Consider the following 23,141-nt stretch of genomic DNA (forward strand, 5'->3'; position numbering starts at 1 on the left):
CTTGAGGATGTGAACTACATCAACAACAACTACTACTACTACAACCGTCCTCAACAAAATCAAGGTTGGAATCAACAGAGGCCTAATTACTCAGGTAATTATCAAGGTAACAATTCTTACAACAATAATAATAATTTTCCACCTCTGAGAGAGTTAGTGTCTAATCAAGGAAAACTAATGGATAACCTATCTAAGAAATTGCCATCTAATGATAAAATACTAGAAAATATAAATAATAGAATGGATAATTTCTCTACTGCCATCAAGAATCAAATTAGCTTTAATAAAATGATTGAATCTCAGTTAAATCAAATAGCTGCTGCTGTTCCTGTTACTAACCCCGGTATACCATCACAACCGGAAGGATTAGAATCTGCAAATCTTATAGACATGTTTGATGCAGGTAATTGGAGTAACCCCGTCACTGAATTCACTACTGAACTTCTGTCGGTCAAGAGAGGAGATCCAGGACGCCCCGTCATCCCGATCTCCATCGGCATGGTTGACGTCCCAGAAGCACTCTGTGACTTTGGCTCCAGCGTCAACATTATACCCAGGGTACTCTATGAGAAATTCTTTACATATCCTTTATTAGAAACAACCATGTGTTTGCAGTTTGCAGATCAGACGATAAGTTTTCCAAAAGGAATATTGAAGAACCTTTGTGTCCGAGTTGGTACCTTGTATGCCCCAGCAGACTTCGTAGTGGTAGAGACCGGTAACGATGAGAGAGCACCCATCATCTTAGGGAGGCCATTCTTAAACACCTCGGGAGCTGTCATCTACGCTAGTGCTGCCAAGATCAGTTTCTACATCAAAGGGAGGAAGGAGACATTTTTCTTCAGGAACAAGACTACACAAATCCTAGATCAATCCAGACGTGAATCAAGGAAGAGGACCAACAGGAGGAACAGGAACAAGCAAGTGTGGACCGAGTCAGCTAAGATGGTCACTGCAATTCATGGAGGCCAAGATCACCAACTTAAGTCACCGTTTTTGACCAAGAAGGATGACCCAGGAATGCCAAGCATCTACTACTCCATAAATGAATACAACTTCTACAAGGCAACTTGTGACACCCGATCGGGCGTCAACATAATGGCCGCAGTCACCTATCGGCTCTTGTTCGGAACCATGCCACTAAGACCAACATACATTCAGCTCCAGATGGCTGATCAGACATTTCGAGAAGTTAAAGGAATAGTAACTGATGTCCCAGTCAAGATAGACGATCATTTTGTCTACACAGACTTTCAAGTTATTGACATGGGAGAAGATGAGTATGATCCACCCATCATCCTTGGAAGACCATTCCTCAGCACCGTGAAAGCAATTATCTACATTGGAACTAGAGAAGTCCATATGCACTTCCCCTCAGAGAAGGTACGCCGTTATTTTACTGACCCTAACTATATTGTTGAAGAATCTAAGCAGGTAAGAAAACAACGCAACCGCAACCAGAGGAGACAGATCATCAAGGACGGATGGGCAGACTACGAAGGAGAAGTTATAAGGTCAGAAGACGTAGAGTTTAAACAGAATTATCCTGAGGAGACCAAAGCACCAAGTCAGGTATGGAAAGAGAAGATAACTATACATGAAGAGGAGGCGCTGCCGGAAGTACCGACTACGCCACCCAACGAATCCCAGGACAATTGAGAAAACGGAGAGTCCCGTTCGGAGGACTTAAAAACACCGAACGCCTTGCCAAGAGGTAAACTTGGTAGTTATCATTTCCCTTTCAATTATTTCAACTAGTTTACTTAGTTAATCATGTTCATGCTATCCTAAAAAGAAAATAAAAATGTGAAAAACAGTAAGCCCCATGTGAGTAGACGAGTGGCATAAAACCCATAAGTACATTCACTGTGGTGGCATAAAAATAAAATAAATATTTCTTTTCTGCTCTATAAAAATGAAAATATAAAAACAGGGAGTAATATTTATTAAGGAGTCTCAACATGATAAAGGCTAGATATTTATTCTAACACTTAATCAAGTTCCACAAGCTTTGTTGTCTATTTGAGCTCCACAGAATTTAAGAATCAAGAAGACTAGCAGATGGAGGACATTCTAATCGCTGTCAGAATGCTGCTGACTTTCAAATACACCTCTGCCACCTGCTAGCTACATCAAGAGAAATTACGTCAAAATTCAGCTTGGGGGAGAGCACCCCCATTTATCCCGATAAGTATTTCTATCTATCTTTATACTTATATTATATTAGAATATTAAAATACATAACTATGGAAAACCAAATAAAGATTTTATGCTTATATATATATATATTTTTTGCTTAGTGTGTTTAATAAATAAATATAGTGGCTATGCTAATCTGTATCTAAATAAAACTCAAGCATGGATATGATGAATAGTTGCTCTGCCTAATTTGCACATTTTAAGTTCTCTCTCAAGTTTAGACATAACTGTTATAATTTAAGGCTTGCTCTAGACCTAAACTTGTGGGATGAAAACTTGATCTGAAGTCTAAGTTGTTAACGGATACGATATGGGAAGGTTGAGCTGCTGTCTATCTGTTCCTATAGATGCTAGAATTCTGGAAAATTTTATCTTTGAAAATCTTTAAAAATGTTGCATGATGAGTTCCTGTATGATGAGAGTTTTAAATTCCTACCACAGCCATATATACATGCTTGCTAGACTTTGAGCCATACAATTACTATTTACTGCTTATGAGCATTGAGTGTGGTCAAGCTGTGTAGACCCTTAGGAGCTTGTCATGTGGTTAAATCAAGATTTCACTTGCACGTTCACTCATATATGCTACTTCTACTCCGGAAGTACCATCCACATATATCCACTCATTTCCATCTCCAGAATCACCTAAAAATATTCTACTCCTAATTCGGGAGAGAATAGCCAAAAATATTTTTGTTTTTCCCTTGTGAAATAAATGCTCAAGTTATCTTGTTACTACCACTTGCTACATTATTTCAAGAGATGAGTGCTCTGAAAAAAAAATGAGGAAATAAAAAGAAGCAAGTGCTCGGAACCTCGAAAGAAAAGAAAAGTGAGACGAGAGGTAAAAATGGACAAGTGTCCGACAGTAGAATTAGAGGTACAAGATACCCACCTGAGAGAAAAGAAAAAAAAATAGAGCATCTCATTCTCCTCACAAAGTTTCAAAAAGCAAGAAAGGTATGTATCCCCTCAAAAGAGCAAAAGTAGAATTAGACTTCCATCACCATTGTTTTCACCATTGTTACCACCATCATCACCATACACCATTCATTCGCCACACATGCACATCTTGATTAAACTTATTGACTTGTTACTTTGATCCATGGTTTGACTATACAATAAATGTCTTGTAAGTATGTATACTTTATCTCCCACCTATGAGCTCCAGATATTAAAGCCTTATTAGAGTAGGGTGAGAGATAAGATAATGTCACTATGCTTTATACCACAAATACTACATATCTTGAGAGAAGGCATATACCATCACTGCCTTGGTAAGGATCCAGAAATACCACAAAAGAGAGATATGAGAGAATCATACAAGGAATCTCTGAGTTTTATTTGAAAATCTGCAAAAGCACCAGAGCTATAGCTGATCAAGAATAAGAGACATGGCACTTGACTAGACTATTCTATCTTTTAACTACTCAAGATAGAAGTGACGGTTATAAGTCCCATGGTAAAGGTAAAGTAAGTAAGTTTTAAGTCTTGACAGTTTACTCTAACTCAGAGATAAGATCTTATTTAAAAAGCATGTGTACCGTAAATTTTTAAAGATATTGCAACAACATATGATCCATAGATGAGTCTATCCTTGCTCAGGGACGAGCAAGAGGTAAGCTTGGGGGAGTTTGTTAACGGTCCTTAAGTATCAAATTTAATTATCAAATAAATAAAGAAAAGGATCCAAATGAAATCAACATCTAGACTTAGGGTTTTATCTGACAGAATTCCACGAGTTTTGGTGTTTGTCTATTTCTGCAGCGGGTTATTAGGAAATACGGAAGAAAGGCCCACACGTCGGGATTACATAGAGATATTAACGTGCCGCGCAATTATCTTACATCAAGAAGACTCCAGAAGCCACGAGACCGAAGCGGAGGCGAAACGGGGCCACAGGCAGGGCGCCCGCCCTCCTGCCCTAGGCGCCCGCCCCCTCCCTGAGTCCAATCAGGACTCTGCTTCGTGGGAGATCTCCACCGACCTAAAGGTTGAATCTAAACCATACAATCTATGTCGGTTTGATCCAACGGCCCATATTCACTTGAAGGGACTATAAAACCAGACCCCCTGGCCCCTGGAGGAGAGAGCCTCTCAACCCTAATTCATTGTTCTTCAAGGGAGAAGAAGCCTCTGATCAAGATTAGAGCCACCACATCAATTAGATATCTAGATTAGCATAGCTACATAGGATTAGAACTAGAAGGAGTCAATCTTCGATTGGTTTCTGGATCTGTCAAGAGGATTCTTGGTAATTCTCTAATTGTGCTTCTAATTGTTCTTCTAATTATCTTTGTTCTTCAATATTATGAATATGACTTTGTTCTACTTCAATATATTGCTTATGACTTTGCTCTACTTGCTTATATTCAAGATTATATTGTTCTTAGTTTATCATAGTTATGTACTTGGCTTAGTTAGATTGGATTTATATACATGCTTAGGATCGTATAGCGTTTATCCATCGGATCCATGGGTAAATGATAGATATTGTGTAGGCGTGGTGCTTATACCGTATTTATCTGCGATTGTACCCAATATGCCAGATCGTGGGGTAGTTCGTGATAGTGACAGCTTCATTGATTCTTATATAGTCCCCCTCTCGTGTATTGGGCTGGCAGAGCAATATTATTACAGGGGAGTGATTGCTATGTTTCTCATTTACCTTGCTAATATCACTATGCATGGGCGTAGTCTTGTCTCACAATGATTGCTAAGTATGCTTGCACTAACTATGATATGCTAGACTATATAGTTGAGAATAACTTAGGGAATATTCATGTAGTTCGTTCTAATACCATGCTAATGACTTTCTAGAGTATCTAATTGAGGTGCTTATCATATTTATATGTGGCTGATCAGATTAATTATCTTTGTCACTATTTATTATTTCATATATCTTTTATCTGACACTTATCCTTGTATGAAGAGTTAGATAAATGTTCTCAATTATACGTGCAATGATAGATGCTCAATCTCATATTCTATTCTGTAATCAATATTGATGATTGTTAATCCCTTCCTAGTGGTAAAAATATAAATAACGATACCTGGAATACTTCCCGGTTAAAATGCTACATCGGTATTAATCTGTGCGCTTGCAGATCCCATTCATTATTTATTTAAAAGAGCAATTGCATATTTCAATACCGCGTCTCTCATGTCATGCTGGGGATGACAACTTGGCTTAAGTGGTGTGAGGGATAGGTTTGGCATTTTTGGCACCGTTACTAGATTTAGAGAACTTAGTCTACTTTTGGTAATGATGTTAAGAATACCCAACAATGTGATTGGTGCATCCACTATCAAGCACCCAACTTGGCCCACCGGAGGAATAGACCTGCAAAAGAAGATTAAGCCTTTGGTTTAGGTCCCGAGTTGGAACCTAGGGGGTTAGACACATAAGATTTGGGCACCCAAACACTCCTCAAGATTTGTCTCTTCTTGAGGGCGCCCACATATTTCACAACAATCTTGCCATCCTTATCCCAACAACACATCTAGTCACAAATGTGATTGCGTGAGATAGGTGCTTGTTGCTTGGACACTTCCACTTGCTTCCTCTTGATGCTCTTGTTGTTTGCAAGTGGAATTGTAGGAGTGGCAACACTGTTCACCTTATCAATAAGGTCAACAAGAGGCACACTCTTGTTGAACTTCACACAAGCCACCCCATTTATCATGTTTCTTCCATTGGCCTTACCATTGTACCGATTATATCTAAGGCCATCCTTGATTATGGGGTGCCTTGATGCCTTGAACACATTTGCCGGTTGCTTGTCTTTGCACTTGCAACCAATCTTGACAATAGTGTTCAGTCTTTGAATCTCTTTGTCCTTCTTGGCTAAGTCATCAAGGTTAGTGGCACATGCATTTATATCAACATTTATGCATCTTTCACAGCTTTTACTTGTAGACGCCTTTGAATCCTTGGAGGCGGCAGAGGTGCTAGACCAAAGCTTTTCATAGTTTAGTTCAAGCTCATGATATTTTGTTGTCAAGCTTGTGAGGCTTTCTTGAGCCAAACTATGATCATTCTTTAGGCTAGCCAAAGAGCCATTGAGTGAGGAATGTTCTTTAGTCAATCGCTCAATGGAGTCTTTGACTAGAGACAATTCTACACCCAATTTCCCAACCCTCTCCTTTTCCTTGGAGAGACATACTTTGAGCCCTTGGTTCTTCTCCCTTTCCTCTAGGAACAATTCCCCTTGCGACTCGATGCATGACTCAAGCTTGTCATTAGTGTATATTAGCTTTAGAATTTTAGTTGCAGCAGTTTTACCATATTTCTTAATGAGATTTGTAGCATAGTTTTCATCATCTTCATCATCACTATCACAATCACTAGTGGTTTGAGGAGAGGAGTCAATTTGTACCTTGTCTCCTTTTGCCATAAGGCATGTACGAGAGTTATCATCGTCATCGGAGAGATTGGCAAAGAGCCTAGGCGATGAGTGGGTGTCGGAGATGAGTGCGGTGGATGAGGCATTGTTGGTGAAGATCTTGGTTGAGGAAGATCTTTCTTGTACGGCGATGGCAGCCATACTCTTCTTCTCATTATCATCATCATCATCACTGTCACTGTCCGATTGCCATTCTTGCCCGAGGTGTGCTTCCCCTTTCTTCTTGTCCTTGTACTTCTTGTCACTTTGTTTGTTGTACCTTGACTTCTTTCCTTTGTTGGGACAATCAGCTGCAAGATGGCCGGTGTCACCACACTCATAGCAAAAGCTCTTCCTATATGGTTTGTTTCCTCCATATCTCCTCATCTTCTCTTTCTTCATTCTTAGAAAATTCTTGTAATTTTCCACTAGCATGGCTGGTTCTTCATCAAGATCATCATCATCTTTGTGCTTATGCTCACAACATCCTTTGTTACAATGACTTGACTCACTTCCATGTGAAGCGGTGAGTGCTATGTTCTTCCTTTGATTTAGGGCTTCTTTGGCTTCATCATCCAAGACTTCATGGTGCATCAACTTTGCTAGCATTTCTTGAGAAGACATAGTGTGATAGTTGTCTTTCTCCATGATGACGGATGCAAGCATGTTGTTCCTTTGTCTATACACTCTACAAATTGTTCTTGCTGCAGAGTTATCATCCCATGTTTTTGCTCCAAGTGCTCTAATTTGATTGATCAATGACATGAATCTATCAAACATGGTTTTTGTTGTTTCTCCCTCAAGTATGCAAAAGTTCTCAATCTTACTTTGTAAGAGCTCAATGTTTACTACTCTTACACTTTTGTCTCCCTCAAATGACACTTTCAAGGTGTCCCAAATTTGCTTAGCATTCACCATACCATTTACTTTGTTGTTGTCCTCTGGGGTAAGACATTGTAGGATCAAGGTGGCAGCTGTTGCATTAAGATGAAAGTCTCTCTCATCTTCGGGAGTCCACTCATTTGGATCTTGCGGTGGATTCACACCAATGTCCACTACTTCCCAGCATCTTGCGGCAATGAGGTGTAACTTCATTCTATGAGCCCAATCGGTGTACCTTATACCATCAAATGGAGGTGGCGTTTCGGGGTTGATCATCGGCAATGTTGGATTCTTGCATGAGCTGCTGTAATCAAACCCAGTTTTGTTGTAGGTCTTTGACACCTTGCTAGCATCTTCATTTCCACCTTCACTATCCAACTCGTGATTCCTTTTACCTAGGAGTTCTTTCATCTTGTCTAGCTCTTCTTGCATCTTCTTCATTTGCTCTTTCTGCTGCAGCTGCAAGGACGCTGTGATCTGTGCTGTGATTTCCTCAACGATTTGTTGTTGAGTTGTTGGATCCATCTTGGCCAAAGTTGCTCCACACGTGGTGAAGCATTTGTACGAGGAACCTTGCTCTAATACCAATTGAAAGGATCTAATTGGCCTAGAGGGGGTGTGAATAGGCGTATCTAAAAACCTGAAACTAAAAAACTCAAGTTGCGGATGTTAAATGCCTGTCGGTACCACCGACAGTTTGGGCCGGTACTACTGGTGTAAGACAGCCAGTACTACCGATGCAAACTACTGGTACTACCGACTCCCTAAGATAGCTATGAAATCAGAGTAAGATGAGCTTAGATTTCAGATCTGAGTGTTATCCCACTTTTCTAGATGTAGGAGAGGATGTTGTTGAAGATTCCTTAGCTTGGTTCTTCTCCACAACGTAGATCGACCCTTGTTTACCTGTTAAAGAGTGGGAAGAGAAAAAACACAAAGAACACAAGACCAAGGGTAGTCGAAGCTACCGCCACAACAAGACAAGGTATTTTTCTTGAGGTTCGGCAATCTCCACTGAGGAGTTCCTACGTCCCCGTTGTTGAGGTGACCACGAAGGTCCGACCACTTAGGTCTCCTCCTCAAGCAACCACAAAGGTTAGCTTGATAATTCCACTAAGAATCAAGGGGTAATACAAACACTTTGGGGTGCCCTCACAAATGAATCAACATGAGCAACCATGAAGAACGCCTAGCCGGCTAGGGTTCCAAGAACCCAAGAGTAACAAATGCAAACCAAACCGGCAAGACGAGGAACCGAGTGCTCAGTCACACATCGAAGCTCCCAAATCTCTAATCTCACTTCTCTAGCTCGAATCTCTCAAGAAGTGAAGTCTAGGAGCAAGAGGGAGAGAGAGTGGGTGAGACAAAGCTTGGGGACTGTTTTCTCAGATGTGGAATAGCTAGAATGAGCAAGACAACGGTTAGAAAAGAGGAGAGAGCTATTTATACTAGAGTACTGAACACCTGCCGGTACTACCAGTGTAACCACTGGTACCACCGGCGTCCTTAGATCTAAACGAGAGAAGGTTGTGGAAGATGCGAGAAAAAGGTCTACCGGTACTACCGGCCTTGAGCCGGTACCACCGGCAATTCAAATTCCCGCATTCAGCAGTTCTGCGGAAATTTGGCCTGCCGGTACTACCGGCGTTTCACCGGTACCACCGGTCAAAGCCCGGTACTACCGTAGTTCATTTTCTCGCAAAACTCAGGAGAAGGACTGGCACTGCCAGTACCACCGGCCTTGAGGGCCGGTACTACCGGCTCACCCTGGCAGAGAAGAAAATTCCTAGTTGTTTGTGCGTGCAAGTGTGTCCCTCAAGCGCAAAAGCTAAGATGACCTGAGCATTACCAACTCAATTTGCATCCCTCTTGATAGTGCGTCGTTTCCTATAACTCAACCAAGAAACAAAACTAGGTAGCTTCTTGAGTTGAAACGTCGCTTAGACAAGGAAAAATTTGGGGGTGCTGTGATTCACCAAATGTGTTTGTTTGATTCCATCAATGAACTAGCACCTGTAGATTACACTTGATAAACATGTTAGTTCCTAATTTGATTGTCATCAATTATCAAAACCCACATCGGGGGCGAATGCACTTACAGTATGTAATCTGTGATTGAAATGCTTAATCATGTACGATCTTGGTTGTATGTTGGTTAGAATGCGATCTTTCGAGGTCTCATCAGACTACCGGGTTTATATGGGTTCAAGTATATCAGTTTGACTGCCTAAATGGTTGCTGAGGTACTTAAGCTCTTATAAATTGGACGATTCTATTACAATTAGTATCAATGAAAAAAATCTTTAAGTCTAGTTTTTTAACAATTTTTTAGAGATACAAATATTGCACGTATTTTCTATAAATCGGGTAAAAAACGTGACACGAAAACCTAAAATGACACTTATTATGAGACAGAGGGAGTATATCAAATATACGATTAAATGAATTATATTTTGTATTTTTTATAGTAAACCTTTTTTTGCAAGACCCAGTTACAGATGCAGATGCTCATATACATGAGTGCACACTCACATCTATAAATACACACACCCTACCCCTATGAACACCTTCGAAGAAGACACCATAGACATCTCGCTGTTGACGAATACATCACCTACTATTAAAAGTATAACATCGTTAAATCCTAGAATAAATCTAGAAAAATGCAAGACCTGGGTGAACATGTTTCCACCACAATAGATCCAACCATCTAATCTATTATCAATTCACATAGTAAACCTATTTAATGATACAAGTGTTAATATTATTATTTAAAAATTGAGAATATTTGACTCATGAGGGTCATGAAATTTTCAAACGCAAAATGGAGGAAAATGTGAAAATGCCAAAAGGGGTTTTGAACACCTCCCCTGAGGAGCGCTGCCGCCGTGTGCCGACAATCCACTGTCCTCCTCGACTCATCGGCACCTGACTGTCCCGGTAGGCCTACTTTGGTAGCAAAAGAAAATCTGCCCTGGAATGATTTTCCCTACGTGGAATTATTTGGACTTTTGATTCCCACCTCCACCGTGGGGGAGGAATCCACGCATGGGGTAACATCCCTGCTGCTGTTTGGCAAGCGTGTCAAAGCCAGTACAGATGAAGAAAATAAAATAAAAAATAATGTCTCAAATATCTGAAAAATCAAAGAAAAATCAGAAAAAGTAAAATACTATACAAATTCACCGCTGATCTATGTCAGAACCACAAAATCATGAAAAATAGCTGGCATAGACCCATATCTATACAAATACATAGATATTTCAAAGCATAAATCAAGGAGTAACATAACAAAACATGCAGTCATCACCAAATGTCCAACCAGCTAGTCCAGTCATCACCAAGTCAAAGTCATCTCCATACCACACATCTAAATAGACAATGATAAATAAAACAATATTTTTTTGACCAAGAACTTTGGCACTAGATTAAATTATTGTTTAACTCCTTTTCATAAGCAAGGTTCGAGGGAAAAAAGTCTATATAAGCTTCTCATAGGAACAACATTTGTATTTTTCTTCTCAAATCGTAAATTGCTTCCACCAAGAGCTCTACAAGGAAAAACATTAGCATCTCCAGACATACCTAAAGTAAACAAGAATGTGTATGGTTCTAAAAAATAAACATGAATGTGTATGGCTCTAAAAAAACAAATGTAAGGTTGTGAACAACAGCTCACTGAACTGAAACTGATATGGGCTGAATTGACTGAATGGTGCTCCATCTCTGCCCCCTAAGCTTACATCAGTAACTATCACTGTGAATGGATCTACTCTAGCAATTAGTGATTAGAAGAAATGTTTTTGTTTTCTTATCTAGGAACTGATGACCAAATCGAGCAGCTAGCTACAGATGCAAAAGAACTGGCATAAAAACAGGTGTAAAATCTACCACTGGGTAACTAACAATGATGTCAAAAATTAAAGAAGGAACGTAACACAGCAGAACAAATTCAAATTCAATCAGACAAGATCTCCAATCAGACATGTATACAAGGGCAGATTCAAACAATATACCTGCATACAATGACTGCAACTGCCTTTTTTTTCTCAATTCAAATATTGCCTCCACTGATAGCACTGCAAGTAAGCACAAGGAAAAGCATTAGCAGCTAAGGCACACAAAGTAAACTAATCGAGTGGCAGCAAAACATTACCTAATCTGCTGTTTGAGCCAAATCAAGCGAACATTTTTGTTTTTCATTTTCATGAATACCTCCCTATCAATCTCAGATTTGAAGACGTTCATAGTATATGCCTTCTGCACATCAGTAAGCTGCATTGCATCAACTTCATCGAGACACTTGTCGACTGAAAATTATTCATCTTGCTTCTTCTTTTCCTCAAGAGCTTTCATGGTTTTAGTTGTTTGTGTCTTCTTAAACTGCACAAAACCATCAATAGCAGCACCAAGACTTTGCTTACGCTTTCTCCCACCACTCGCTTCTCGCATAGAATCTCCTATAGACTGAGCTTCATTGTATGCACTTGAGATGTCTAGCCCATCAAAAGGAGTAGTTAGACTTGTGCCATCAGCAAGAGCAGCTGGAGCAGCAGGAGCAGTGGGAGCAGTTGGAGCAGCGGGAGCAGCTGGAGCAGCTGGGCCAACAATAGGAACAAGGGGAGCAGCGGGAGCAGGCAGCAAGTGCTCAGTTGATGTGAAGTTTAGATCTCCTGTAGCAACACTTTCTATGCAAAAAAATAGTGCACAGTTATACTTCAACTATAGGCATACTATTTTTTAATGGGATGAAATCAATCTATACATGTTTCAAACACTACATCAATACTACAAATTTTTAAAGAGAAGATTCAAATAATATACCAGCATACAATGATGTAAAGGAAACGGCTTCTTCTGAAACTTAGCCATATTTCCATTATCCTATTTCATACCAAGACAACATTGTAGTTAGTGCTTGCAACTAGAATATAGCAACAATTTTTTGGTTTAGTGAAAAAATCTTACACTGATCAGTTTCTTCCATTTTTCTGGTTCCGCAATGACCATGGCCAATGTGTCATTCCAGCCAACACCACTTTCCTTTCTCGCTACATGTATTGCCTTGCAACTGCCCTTTAGCTCCTTCTCCTTCTCTTGCAGCTACTGCTTTGTGAAGCGTGCTAAAGGATACATTTGGGTAACCTTCTCAGAGATACTTCTCCAACCCTCTACGGTCCATCCATTCTGACCCCTGAACAAGGGGATGTTCACATTATCCCTCATAATGTCAACAAGCCCTTTTTCATATCTAGAGTTCTATGTAGCCCTTTCCTTCGACATTGCTGCAAGTAATTTATTACAGTAATACATAGCTCATAACATATTATAGAATGTATTGAAGAATTTATTACACAATATTACATCACACAAAAATACATAACTCATAACATATTATAGAATGTATTGGAGAACTTATTATAGAATGTTGCGTCATAGAATGTATTATTGAAATACATAACTCAGAACTGATAAATTACATTCCTAACACTACTATCCTACACATGGTAGGCAACCCACATCTGATGGGCTATCTGGTCTCGTAGGATATTTCCATGGTTTGATTCCATCTCACTTGGGTAGTTAGTGTCTCCCTCTGGCAAGTCGACATAATCTGATGGGTTGATATTATCACGTAGGAAGTCAAACCACTCTTCACTCCCATTCAACCCTCTAATGATGTTGTGAAACATAGCAGCTGCTGCTGGAATCTTAACTTGGGATTCAATTGGGTAATGTGTCCCCACTTTCAGGATTGGAAACCACTTTTTAAGAACCCCAAAGGCCCTCTCAATGTGATTTCGAAGAATTGCATGCCGATGATTGAACAATTCCTTGTAGTTGGCATATGCATTTCCCCTCTGGCCACGTCTCCTAAACTCACTGAGATGATACTTAACTCCTCAGTAGGGAGCAAGGAATGATGGTGTGTTTGCATATCCACCGTCTACAAGATAGAATTTACCAGCCGGCACAGTAAACCCCTTGCTAAGAGCAGACCGCAACACTCCTGCATCTGATGCGGATCCTTCCCAACCAGATGAGATGAAAGTAAACTTCAGGTCAAAGTCACAAGCAAACATTACATTCTGCGATAGTGTTCCCTTCCTATTTCTATAGGGACTGGCCTTGTCTTGTCCAATTGTGATTGGGACATGCGTACCATCAATAGCACCTATGCAATTCTGCAGGTAAGAAAAATTACTGAAGATTTGGATTGTATTTAGGAATGGTATTAAGGAAAGTGTACTGTATGTATGAACCGACCTGAAAGAATGGCATAAATCTAGGGTCACATGTAATCTTCACGTGTGTGTTGCTTGGGTTCGGAAGTCTGATGAATCTTTGAATTAATGCTGGAATGATATCAAAGACCTCATTTATTTTCCTATGCACTGTCTCACCGCTATGTTGAAACTCCTTCTTTAGCCTATCTGTGCTTGCATTATGAGAGAGCATGAACATAAAAAGTCCAAGTTGCTCCTCAATCTTCATGCCACGTGTGTCACGTAGCAAGTTCTCGGCTCTGAGAAAGTTTGCTATAGTTCTAAATATTTCAGTCTCCATCCTAAATTCTACCTTGCACCAATTCTCGTGCCCTTCGAGGATCTCTTTAACTTTTTTAGCTCCAGGAAGAGAAGAGGTATGCTCAGGTGTTTTCTCTTCTTCGAGAAAGGGCATTATAACAGGGAGAAGAACAAAGAATAGCTCCTCATCTTCTTCTTCCTCTTCCAACAAAAAATTCCTAGCAAGGTCTTCCCAAGAAGCCATCTAGTGTTGCATATATGAAATTATATCATTACATATACATAAAATAAAAGGCACAAGGCCAATACTCGTATGTATTAAACTCAAGCACAACACAAAAAATCACAGTGATCAAAAGAGTATCCACAAAATAGACTAGAAATCAAGAGTGACCAAAAGAACATCATATGCCTCTCACGCTTCAACGATCCATACAGATAGACTAGAAAGCAGATAAAAAACTGCTAGTAGAAATCCAAAAGAGTATCCACAAAATTCCATTACTTCTAATGCAGCAAGAATCATTGTACACCAACAAAAAGCAAAAAATAACAGATGCAACAGTTATTGTCAGCAAAGAGTACCTTTTTGTCAATTTCATAAACTTTCAGTCTGTCTATATATCGAGGTGCTGAGTCTATCGACTCAATCTTAGCTTACTAACCATTTTTTCTAACTAGTTATTCTAGCATATTTCAATCAAAAAAAGTTATTCTAGCATATGCACATGCAAAATATTAACTGAAATGATTTATTTACTTGGCTAAGCTGGTATATCTCTAGATGTTGAGAAATTGCTACTAGATTATGAGTGTGTTTATATACATAATTATATTACGGAGTAGCTTATTATCATGGTTTGTTGTTGTATTTTATTATTGAATACTTATAAGTAAAAATGACCTCATTTTAGCTATAGCATATAAGAGATGTTATGTCCTTAAGCATGCACAAGTAGATTCAGCCTAAGTATATATTTTAGTGGCCATATGGAGTAGAGTGTCAGTTTCTATTTACCTCGGGGCCGACAGGCTATCTATTCATAATATATAAGACAATGCAGACTGCCATGCATGCTGAGTCGATGCCAAAAAGAAGTGCATCCAAATCAGCAAAAACAAAGAGAATAAAAAAACAGGTAAAACTACCAATACAATCAAAAAAATAAGCATAAAGAATCCAGATCAAGTATACATATGAGTTTTTGTTTCATTTGGTGACACAGACGTGCAACAAATCAATCTCACCAAAAAAAGGATATGCAAAGCATCGGTTTTCTCATGAAAAATAAACTCAAGCACATCATAGAAAATAAACTTCAACTATTATTGCCCCATGATTAACTAGTGGGCAAAAAACATTTACAAGTACCACTAGTACTACTAGTACTATCTTTCAAAGCAACTGGTTATTCGAGAGGCACATCATACAGATAGACTAATAAAGTAGGAAAAAATAACAGATGCAGCCATACAGACAAACTAGAAAGCAGAAAAAACAATAGATGCAACAGGCAACAGTAGGGGAACTAACCTGACACCAGTGTCACCTCGTCCCAAGAGCAGCAGAAAATCACTCCTGCAAAAGCATCATGCCCTTATAAATTCAGGCATTTCTTTGGTAGTGACATATCTTGCGGGAAACAGCCTGTGAACTCTTTTCAAAGAGCACCAATTCTACCATACAGAAAGCACGAATGCTATTTAAAATATTTCCACTTATATGATAGAACTCTATAAAGGCAAAAGCATGTGAATCATCATTATCATCCAAGTTGGAAGCAGTTTATGTAGACCCCACCTTAGAGCAGAAATTTACTACATAATATAGTCTAATTCATACTTGGGAGGTAAGATTAGGAAAACTAAATACTTTTGCTGTGGCAGCAACGACAACTCGAATCAGATATATAGCATAATCAAATATGTGAGCAAAAGCAAAAAACCTGAGATAATGTTAGAGCTGAAGTAGATTTGCGGGATTGCGGCTGATCACTTGCAGAATCTTCTGACACTAGCGGAATCTGGTTACACTTGCAGAATATAAACCCCACGATGTGTAATCTCTCCCGACAGAATCTGGTTACAAATTTGAAACAGGCCAGAGACTAGTTCATTAATCCCAAGTTCCCAACCCAAAATGAAAATAATATCTTCGAAAGGCAAAATGAATTCATGGGATACATGTCCTAATTTAAGCTTACAATATTTGATGCTTTGCTTATGAACTGGATGAAAACTATTCTACAAACGGTGCAAGAAGCTAAATTGTTACGGATGTGGAGCATGCAGCACGAGCTTTTTGTCTAGTGCATAAGCTTTTTGGACGTTACCCAAACATGTCATCCTACTCTATTGCAGTGGTGTTCTGAACACAAACACCAACTCACAAATGAACATTACAATAGGTACACATCCAAGTCACAGAAAGCTCAATCTAGGGAGGAACAAGGAGAAGGGAGGAAGGACTTACCAGATCTTGGAACGAGGCAAGTGGCCAGGCGCTGGATCTAGAGAAACAACCTGTGAAAAGTGAGAGTCAAGAAACTCAAAACCCTAGCAGGAGGCGCTGTTGGCGTGAGAAGAGATGTCGGGCTCACTGTTGGCTTGACCAAAACGACGAGATGGCACAGGCGACGGGAAGCCAGGGCAGAGGAGACGGGGTGCCAGGGTGGGGGCGATGGGATGCCGGCGCGTCGTCGATGGGATGTCGGGGCAGCGTCGATGAGATGCCAGGGCGGAGGCGACTCGCCGTGATGCGGTGAGCTTCCCCGTCTCGATCTGGATGGAGCCCGTCGGCGGAGCCTGGAGAACCTAGGCGAGCGGCGGCGGAGCCTGCGGCGTCGCGAGGGGAAGAAGAGGAGCCGCGCGGCTCGCGAGCGCACGGGGAAACCCTCCCGAGCTAATGAGTCGTGGATTTGTTCCCCGAGGAAAACATAGAGAAGCGGGCCTCCATCCTCGACTTCATGGGCTGCCAAACGGTGCACAATTTTGGCTCGGAGGAGGCTGGCACGGGTCTGATTAACCCATGGAAAAGGCCGGGATCCCTACGGGATACTGGGCTGCCAAAGGAGCCCGTAGTGGTTTTTGTCCCGCTGACACACCCCATGGCGGATCCCATGCCAATCGACGGGATGGGGTCTGTAGTCGTGACGGTGAGCGGCTACCGCGGCCACGAGCGGCATAGGCTCGTCAACCTCATCGCGGAGATAGGAGCCAGCTAGGTCAGATCCATGAGCAGGTCCATCACCCACCTGGTATGCCACTACGAGTCTACGAATCTCCAGCTTCCTGGGCATTGATTTTTTAGTTGGTTGATTTGATTCCATGCGGTGTGAAATTGGATCTGGTGCGCGCTTCTAGCGGGCAAGTGTACTGGAGGCTTGAGGGGGAAGAAGTACGACATCGCGAGGAGGTTGGACACGAGCGTCGTGAGCCACCGGTGGTTCGCGGAGTGTCTCAGGGAGGGAAGGCGCCTCCCGGATGACCCCTACTTGATGGAAAGGTAGGGGGTAGGTTTTGTTCAACTGTTCCGAGGCTTGTTTAGTTCCCATCCAAAAAGTTTTCACCCATCACATCAAATTTTTAAACACATACATAGAGTAGATGAAAAATAAACTAATTACACAGTTTGGTTGAAAATCACGAGACGAATCTTTTAAGCCTAGTTAGTCCATAATTAGCCTTAAATGCTACAGTAACCTTATGGCACAGACGACGGAAAGTGGTGTGGATAATTCTCCGAACCGATCTGATCCGAATTCGAATTTTGAGGATATGGAGAAGAACTTTTAACATCCGTGTGGATACGGATAATCCGAATCCGATTATCTGCGGATACAGGGTAGGATATGGAATAGGTAAAATCCGGCGGATATGGATTATCCGCAAATTTTATGCGAATTCTCCGATGTTTAAAATAGGATATCCGAAGGTTTCTCTTCCAAGACTAAAAAATTTAGGATTTTAAAAAGTTTGTTAGTTGAGGACTTTTATTTTATGAGGTGGTTGTTTAATGTTCTAATTTTTAAATTAAGAAATTTGCTAGATGCTATTATTTATTGGCTAATAACTTATTATTTTTTGTGAAGATATCATGTTAAGTGTTAATTATTAGTGTGAGAGCAACAATATGGAATGCAGTGCAAGATTATTATCTATTGCCTATTCTTGTTCTGTACTAAATAAATTCTTCACAAGCATATAATTCTCTATGTATGCACATGTTACTCGACTATTAAAATCTGTCTCCGATCCGTTTCCGCTCCATATCCGTACCAGTTCCGACTACCGAAAAAAACCGTATCCACATCCACGTCCGTGTATTAACCGCTCCGCACCGAATCCGACAAAGAAAAGCGGATTAGGATATGGAAAAGACATTATCCGACCGATCCGATCCGTTTTCATCTCTAAGTAACCTACATGTGCTAATGATAGATTAATTAGGCTTAATAAATTCGTCTCGTAGTTTTCAAGCGAGTTAATTAATTTTTTTATTAGTATCCGAATTTTTTTTACTCCAAATTTTCGTACTCGCAGTTTCCAAGCGATGTGAACTTTTTTGTTCTTTGATTTGTGTCAGTATGTTGACAATATTTTGCAGATAAAACCTATCTTTCCTTTGGATTAATAGTGGCCAAAAAGCAGGGGCAGTCCCTGTAAACTAGAAGTCACAGATACTATTCTATTCCCTTATTCTGTAAAATTGTTGGCTACTTATTTCTCAGAAAACCTTCATTTCTGTGTGGTACACAGTGGTGAAGAAGCAGGGCCAGTCCCAGTGCTGTCCGCTCATCCCCGTACACGAGGCAAGAAAAATGCCGTTATGGAGGACAGAGTTTTCCAAGAATTACCTGATGTTAGGCTTGATGATTCTGATTTTGAGTCAGCCTTATTAAAAGAAGGATCATAACGTTCACTTCATTTTGTTCTTGCATACAGATCTTTGATGTTGTACTGTCCAATCCAATGTGCATTTCATCAGGTTCCGTAGATCTCCAGTTTACTGTTTTAATGCTGTGTCTAGCATATGTATAATATTGCCCAATCATGGTTCAGCTAGACTCTTTTGCAGTGCAAATGATTTTGCAGGTATATCAGAGCGGCAGTGGGCAGTTATTGTGTATCACAATATGACCCGCCATCTGTGCATAAAACATGGCTGCTCGCTGGTAGAGCTGATGAGTCTGATTATATCTGATGATTGGTAATTTATCAGTTGATAAATTCAAATTTTTGGATGGAGTTTGACTGAAAATGGGAGAAAATATGGAGTTGCAACAATCTTTGTTTCAATTTATGTCTGATGTATTGGTATGTATAGTTTATAGGACCTGTAGTAAAAGCCAAAATAGACTAACTATAGCGTGAATGATCCTACCCCTCGGAGGAGATAATAAAGAACTTAAAGCAGACAGTATTCTACTGCAAGGGTGGTCTTAAGAATCCAAAAGAGGTTGCTCAGAAGAGATAGATGTATCCCAACCTCTATTGCTCTTGCGTAAAGCCTTTTTTTTACACGACAGGAAAAAGTGACTATGAATTCCCCTTTTTGTTTGTGACCAAAATCCAGATCGCTGAGACCCTGGTAGAATTAATGCTGATTATATTGTAAGCTTCCAATTTGAATCAGCAAACTTTACATTATATGTACCCCTCCTACAGACCTAAGGGCCTGTTTAGATTGGGAACGAAAATTTTTTGGGTGTCACATCGGATGTGTCGGAAGGATGTCGGGAGGGGTTTTTAAAAACTAATAGAAAAACAAATTACATAACTCGTTAGGAAACTGCAAGACAAATTTATTAAGCATAATTAATCTGTCATTAGCATATGTGGGTTACTGTAGCACTTAAGGCTAATCATGGACTAACTAGGCTTAAAAGATTCGTCTCGCGATTCTCAACTAAACTGTGTAATTAGTTTATTTTTTTATCTATATTTAATGTTCCATACATGTGTCCAAAGATTCGATGGGATGGATGAAAAATTTTTGGGTGGGGAACTAAACAGGGCCTAAGCGTAAAATTAGTTTCCCTAAATTTTTTGGAAGTGCACTGGACCTGTGTTTTTTTTATCCATTTTAAAATTCTAGCATTGTTAATACCTTTTTACCCTTTCATAGTGTCATGTAGCAGTTGATAATCAAATGTGTTTCAGTGTGAACCTACTTTTCCAAAAGTACCAATGTGTCTTGTACTATCTATTTTTTGATGGAGATTCCTTGACCTGTTGCCTTAAGAAAAATCATTCACCAGACTTTAAGGAAAGAAGAAAGCGTTTGAAGCATGTCAACACAGCAACAGACAAAGATGTCCTAAGCATGCAGGACAATGTGTCAAGTGTCATGGTAATATATATATACTGTGTCAAGTAGCTTAATCGCATGAAGAAGAGAGTTCAGTACCATCTGTACAGCTGCTTAAAAAGAAGCTAACGATTAGACTCGAGGCACCACACCTTTATGGTGATATTGTTTTAGATTTATGCAGGTGACATTAATTATTTTGGCGTGTGGTCCATGTTCAAGATTACAAAATCAATGTTTTTACTGCTGCATCTCATGTAGCTTGCACCTGTTTGGGTATATGTTTTGATGAATAGATGCACACTTTCGCTTATCATCACATTTTTATTTGCAATCTTATGGATGTATCAAATGACAATACAGGCAAGACAACGCCTTCATGTGTCAAGCCACACAACATCCAATAGCACATCAAAGCAGAAGGGGAACTTATGGTTTCTTCAGAATGAAGTTCCTATCAGGATGGGAGAAAGAGACGGTTTTACTGGAAACTTTGACAATGATAGTTTGTCTGACAGCTTCAGTGAACCTCAAACTTCAGATACTCTGTCTATAGGAGCTCGAAAAAAATTTAATAAGACAAGTGCACCATCATCACCAATTCCACAAAGTACCCTGGATTCTCTATATGAATATGGTGAAACTAGCAGGCATGAACCAGAGGGAAGAAAAGAGCTAGATGACGTTGAATTAAGGGAGACTTCAGGAAGCTTCCTATCATGTGATTTGTCAGGACAGGAACCAGCTTTCTGTACTCAGGAGCAGGTTGATAAATGTAGCCTTGGCACTCTAGCTGATGATGAAATGGGAGTTGATAACAAACCCATGGAAAAATCATCTAATATAGAAATGCAAGCAGAATTATCATGTGTCATATGCTGGACGGATTTTTCTTCTACAAGGGGCATCTTACCATGTGGACACCGATTCTGTTATTCATGCATTCAAGGATGGGTAGATTGTCTGGTATGTATTAGGTTGATTCTTGTTTCTTGACCTTTGCTTATATTATTTGTTTTCCAAACACACATGAGATCTGAGTATCATTGTATTAAGAAGAAAAGCTTTTGCTTAGATATTAATATTATGTTCTCCATTTACGTAATCAATGTTTTGGAGACATGTCTGTTGCCCTACTAGAACTGATTTGTGTTCTTGAACCTGGTTTGGTTCAGATTAGGACAGTTGAGAATGTAGTAATGCAGATTCAAGTCAAGATAGCTTTATGGCATAACTGAAAGAAATGAAACCAACTTATAACATGTAGGGAACACGACTAAGAAGTAAAAAAAAGGCAACACAACTAATACGTTCCATCCAATCAATGGCATAATCTCACTTTGCTATAGTTTATTTCTTATTTAGTTTTTTTTCACCACCATTAATGTTCAACAAGAAATGCTTATATTCAATTATTCTTAGAGCTGCATCATGCTTTTCAGGCTTCTAACAGTAAAGTCTCAACATGTCCCCTTTGCAAAGCCAATTTCACAAGGATCAGTAAGGTGGAAGAGGCAGGCACTTCAGATCAGAAGATATACTCGCAGACCATTCCTTGTAAATCTTCTACTGATGTTTTCGTGTTTGGCAATGAAGGCTACGATTTATCGCGATCAACGGTGAGATCTTATTATTTCATATCTCCATGCTGCTTAAATCTATTTGGATCTGCGATGCTTACCCCTCCTGTAACTGAATCTGTTGTCTAGTCTGAGCAAGGAGCATGCTACCAATGCCACTGCCGTGAGCCTGAGGAGCTTCTTCTAAGCTGCCACGTTTGCAGATCACAGTGGGTACACTCGTACTGCCTTGGTCCTCCACTAACCCCGTGGACATGCATGCACTGTAGAGATCTTCGGACGCTATATCACAGATATCGCTAGCCTGAAACATTAGGATAGTCATGTCATAGCCCCTATTTGTATGAATTATGATTTGTTTCTTACCGGAGGTCTGTTTGAGATTGTTGTGAAGCAAATTGTATCAGAAGGCATGATGGACATCTGGGCTTGTTCTTTGGTGACAATTTCTCCCTGAAGAAGTTTGCAGTGTAGTTGCAATTAGCACAAACCGTGTTTAGCTTTATTACCAAGTTCCATTTGATGTCTATACTTGTAGTATTGATTGCTGAGGTGGATGAGACCTTATTGAACTCCAGATGTTATCTTCTTTGCAACCTTAAGCATTTCCACTAGATCCTCTTTTCTCTTCCCCTTAAAATTTTCTATAAGGGATTGAGAAAATATGATTTGTAGTTTTAGGAGAGTGTTGTTGTGGCAGATTGAGAAAAGTCATCCTCTTTATTTAAGTGGAACCCACATATCAATCGATGGGTAGAAATCTTCTTCTTTTTGCTTGAGCCTATGATGTTTGTTTCGATTGCCTCTGTTTTTCATGCCCCGGAGTTAGAGGCATTGTCTTTTGAACCTGTGCCTCGTTTGTCCCCCATGTAGTCTCTGTATTGGCTGAATGGACAATGATAGTGACTTGTGCGTTGTTTCCTCTTGGTTTTCTCCACGCCACCTTTGCTGTTGCCGACTTCCTCTGCTTGTTCATCAGCCACAGTTTGTGGAACCTTGCTGCTGCTCTCATTTGCGAGCTCTTGTTGGTTGATTAGTCATCGCTGGTGGAACTAACGTTGCTTTGCTACCCAGTTGTCTCGGGGCTCTCTGTGTTGCCTGGCCTTTGGGTGGTGTTGTTGAGGCGATTACTCTATCATCATAGGTTAGTTGACGTTTGGTCGTTGCTGATGTTTTTTTTTTTTGGTGATCCAAGGCCTAGGCCTTGTTGGGTCATTGTTTCTTGGTCGTTGCTTATGGAGTTGTGGTGGATGTGCTT

The 23,141-nt window shown here is 40.1% G+C and overlaps 1 protein-coding gene and 1 pseudogene across 1 annotated transcript; one reads left to right on the top strand and one right to left on the bottom strand.

The window, feature by feature from the left end:
• LOC8061706 lies at positions 12,880-16,797 on the bottom strand. Its single transcript, XM_021454837.1, has 6 exons — positions 16,594-16,797; positions 16,467-16,516; positions 15,940-16,072; positions 15,528-15,572; positions 13,734-14,237; positions 12,880-13,651 (listed from the first exon to the last, which is right to left on the bottom strand). Exons 5-6 carry the CDS (start codon positions 14,235-14,237, stop codon positions 13,370-13,372), a joined length of 786 nt encoding a protein of 261 aa, XP_021310512.1. The 5' UTR covers positions 15,528-15,572; positions 15,940-16,072; positions 16,467-16,516; positions 16,594-16,797; the 3' UTR covers positions 12,880-13,369.
• LOC8061707 lies at positions 17,113-22,571 on the top strand (annotated as a pseudogene).

This window comes from Sorghum bicolor, chromosome 2 (genome assembly GCF_000003195.3).
Source record: "Sorghum bicolor cultivar BTx623 chromosome 2, Sorghum_bicolor_NCBIv3, whole genome shotgun sequence".
Lineage (NCBI taxonomy): Eukaryota > Viridiplantae > Streptophyta > Magnoliopsida > Poales > Poaceae > Sorghum > Sorghum bicolor.